General features: G+C 34.7%; 1 protein-coding gene across 9 annotated transcripts in view; it reads left to right on the forward strand.

Annotated features, from left to right (window-relative positions):
* NLGN1 (neuroligin 1) overlaps window positions 1-4,167 on the forward strand; it is an 817,938-nt gene that overhangs the window by 807,613 nt on the left and 6,158 nt on the right. For all 9 annotated transcript variants that reach the window (XM_049105692.1, XM_049105691.1, XM_049105690.1 and 6 more), the window contains one exon: window positions 2,335-3,124. In XM_049105692.1, coding sequence (XP_048961649.1) covers window positions 2,335-3,124 — 790 coding nt within the window. The remainder of the gene's footprint in view (window positions 1-2,334; window positions 3,125-4,167) is intronic.

Genomic DNA, 4,167 nt, shown 5'->3' on the forward strand with positions numbered 1-4,167 from the left:
AATATTTATTTTCAGTATCAAAGATACACTGATGTGGAATTTCTAAAGAACAGCATATCGTTAAATGAGTATATATATTTGGAGAATCATATATTATCATAGACTTAATTTATATTATAGTTTATGTAACATCTCATTTGTGTTAGTAGAGTTCTGGTTTGAGATGACAAAATGACACATATAAGAACATTCCTAATTATATAGAGATTTTGGTCTGTAATGAAGTGACTTATTTTGAAATAGCAAACTTTGTTGTTGTTTTTTTTTTTTAATTGAGGAGATTATATTGTTCTAGCTGAAGACTATACTAGTGCCAATATTTACGTAGGTTAACATTAGACAATGTGTTCAGACTTCATAGGGTCACTTGATCTCAAAAGTTATTTCTTCCTATTTATTCTAGAAGTTTTTCTAAATGTAGAGCAAAAGTGGGCACCAAAGCCAGTCAACGAGTATAAAACTAGCAATTGATAAAGAGATAAACCAATTATTTCATTGGCTAGCATTGCTTTCATCTGTTGATATTTTGGTAAACAGTGGCCAATTGCTATGCCAACAGTTGAAAATATAACATTCCATCACACTCTTCTGTCCTTGTGGGACCAGAGAAATGGACTTACATTTAGTTTAGTCATAAGCTTATCTCCACAAAAAAGGCTGCTTGATTTTTACCTGGAGATGCCCGGGAGATACCTTAAAATCATCAGGTTAATTCTGTCTCCTACACAGACGCAGATTTAAGTCTACAAACCCCCCAGAGCTGCAGCAGTGTTTAGCCCCATATATACCAGGAGTCAGCCACAGCTTGAATACACATAATAAGCATTTTCACTAATGATAAAATATATGGTTTTTCCAATACTATCCAGACGGCATATCTCAGACAACATTTAATATGACGTGCATCTTTGCCACATCTTTTTTGGTATATTTAGTTAATATCATTGAGCCCCTGAAATGGGAAATAACCTCCAGGTTTATTTTAATTGTAATTAGTAAAATATTTCTCTGAACAAATGTTAACAAACACACACATAATTTTTTAAAAATTATCTGTATTTATATCATTCGCTCTAGCATACTTTGCTCTGGCAAACTAAAAATATGTTCATAAAGATGTCAGAAACCAAAACAAATTTAATTGGTACTGTTTGACTTTTTGAATATTTTTAGAATTATCTAGGAGCATATTATAGACATTTTGAGTACATATACATGTTTGGAGAAAAATCTAAAACTTTGCTTCTAATTCAGACACTGCTTTAGCACCTTTGTGAAAAGAATTCTTATCTCATTAACACATATGAATAATTGAGCATGTGTTTAAATAACTGAACTACAAAGCTATATTTGGAAATTGATAATAAGTATAATTTTTAAAAGAAAATAGACCAATTATGTTTTTAAAACAAGAATTTTGTTTGAAAATACCTTAATGGGTAGATAAAGTGCATTTGTAAATTTGAATGGCATGCAGCTCTTATCAAACTGCATATGGGACCATGATTTATAATTCTTAAATGCAATTAAGTTAAAAGCAGTGGACCATGTATTTTTCATCTTTTATGATAAAATATAGCAGTGCACATTCAACAGTGGAAAAAGTTAAATCACACAACCCCACCTCCCCCACTGAATCCTTCTGCTGATGGTTTTTCCTTTAACCTAGTGAAAACACTTCAAATGTTATGTCTTCTTCTGAAAGATGAATATTCAGCACACTATGTCTGACATGAAGAGCTGGAAAGAGTATGTCTAAAGTGATATTCTGTTCTGTGTGACTTCAGGGCCATCCCCAGGGTATTAGCAAATCCCCAGCCCCAGTAGCTATGTAAGCTCCCAACAATTCTTTTTTTTTTTTTTTTAAGTAAGTCTGAATAAAACAAACATACAGAGCCATTTTGATGGAAGACACATGCAGCCAAATTGGAAAAAATATTCTCAAAAAACAATACAAAGTCTAATGAAGAGTAAAGGGGGGAAAACCCATCTGGTTGACTTTTATAATAACCTAGGTGTTTATATGTTGAGTGAAAAAAAATATTTGGGACTTTGTACCACTAATATTTACACATTCTCCATTTCTCCTTGCTTATTGCCTCCTTGATCCCTAAAACAGTTGCCATTCAAAGCATGAGACTTAGTCTACCTCTCCGACTCCTTATACCCTGGGGATGACTTAATGTACCTTCTCTTAAACAAAAATGTCTCTATCTTCCTGTTTCTTGAGTTGTATATGGGTTTTTATATACACACCTAAAAAAATCAGATGTTACTGTTTTACCACAATGTTATTCAAAAGTCATCTCAAACTCTTTGTTGTTCTTCCCGTAGGACTTTTTCAGCGAGCAATAGCTCAAAGCGGAACAGCCCTTTCCAGCTGGGCTGTTAGTTTCCAACCTGCAAAATATGCTAGAATGTTGGCCACAAAAGTTGGTTGCAATGTTTCAGATACAGTAGAGTTAGTGGAATGCCTACAGAAGAAGCCTTACAAAGAACTTGTTGACCAAGATATTCAACCAGCACGATACCACATAGCCTTCGGACCCGTGATTGATGGCGATGTAATACCAGATGACCCTCAGATATTGATGGAGCAAGGAGAGTTTCTCAACTATGATATAATGTTAGGAGTTAACCAAGGGGAAGGGTTAAAATTTGTTGAGAACATAGTAGATAGTGATGATGGCATATCAGCTAGTGATTTTGACTTCGCCGTTTCCAATTTTGTTGATAATTTATATGGATATCCTGAAGGCAAAGATGTTTTGAGAGAAACCATTAAATTCATGTACACTGACTGGGCTGACCGTCATAACCCTGAAACCAGAAGGAAGACATTATTGGCTTTGTTTACAGATCATCAGTGGGTGGCACCAGCTGTAGCTACAGCAGATCTTCACTCAAACTTTGGTTCACCTACATATTTCTATGCCTTTTACCATCATTGCCAAACAGATCAGGTTCCAGCTTGGGCTGATGCAGCTCATGGAGATGAAGTTCCCTACGTACTAGGAATCCCCATGATTGGACCTACAGAGTTATTTCCTTGCAATTTCTCCAAAAATGATGTGATGCTGAGTGCAGTTGTTATGACATACTGGACAAATTTTGCTAAAACTGGGTATGTATCTAATGAATGAAGTTTTCTATAATTCAATAAAAATATCCTTGTAAGAGTTAAAAAATAATACAAATTTTGTGTCCAAATGATTTAATTTAATAAGTTCATGCCAATAACATGTTAGGTTTCTTTATTCAAAATTCTACATGGTGCTATTTCAGAAATCGTTGCTTTATTAGTTCTTACTTTTTAGAAGTTTGTTAAGAAAGACTTATGGGGTGCCTGGGTAGCTCAGTTGGTTAAGCATCTGCCTTTGGCTCAGGTCATGATCCAGAAGTCCTGGGATAGAGCCCCGCATCATACCAGGGAGCCTGCTTCTCCCTCTCCCTCTGCTACTCTCCTTGCTTGTGCTCTTTCAAATAAATTTTTAAAAAGTTCTTTTAAAAAAAATAGAATAGTGGGTTTAAAAAAAAAAAGGAAGACTTAATACCCCCGTTGGATTACTCAATAATTAAATTTATTTTGTGGTTTTTATTACACAAGACTTGTTATTATTTAGTAGTGATGATTATTTTATAGTGCTTTCCAATGTATTGTTTACCCTTTGGTCCTTCTAACTTCTTTGTTAGGTGGACAGGTCAGGCATTGCTCATCAATTTTGCAAATAAGGGACTGAGGTGATGAGAGCCTAGCCTCAGGTAGATATTCATATGTCTAGTATGTAGCAGTGCTAGGACTTAAAACCTCATCTTCCAATTCCAAAACTGAAATCTTTACCACACTATTCCATCCCATCCTTGCTAGCTTGCCTAGGAGAAATACATACACATATGAATTTTAAAATCTTTGGGTAGATAGTAGCCCATCCCAAATGGACAAAGAGATCAAGAATGTGACTCTTACTCTCATTACATTATCATCCATCTAAACTGCCCGCAGTTGGATCTATATTTTTAAATTGACCCCAATTGTTATTAAAACACAGTCTAAGGCTTTGCTGACTTGCTAAGTTACCTCTTCAGTCCGATGTTAAGCTAATACTATTTTGATTAAGAAAAAGAATTAAAACAATTTTGCTCTTACAGTGCTTTCTTCTTTCCTAG

Source organism: Canis lupus, chromosome 34 (genome assembly GCF_003254725.2).
Source record: "Canis lupus dingo isolate Sandy chromosome 34, ASM325472v2, whole genome shotgun sequence".
NCBI classification, from domain to species: domain Eukaryota; kingdom Metazoa; phylum Chordata; class Mammalia; order Carnivora; family Canidae; genus Canis; species Canis lupus.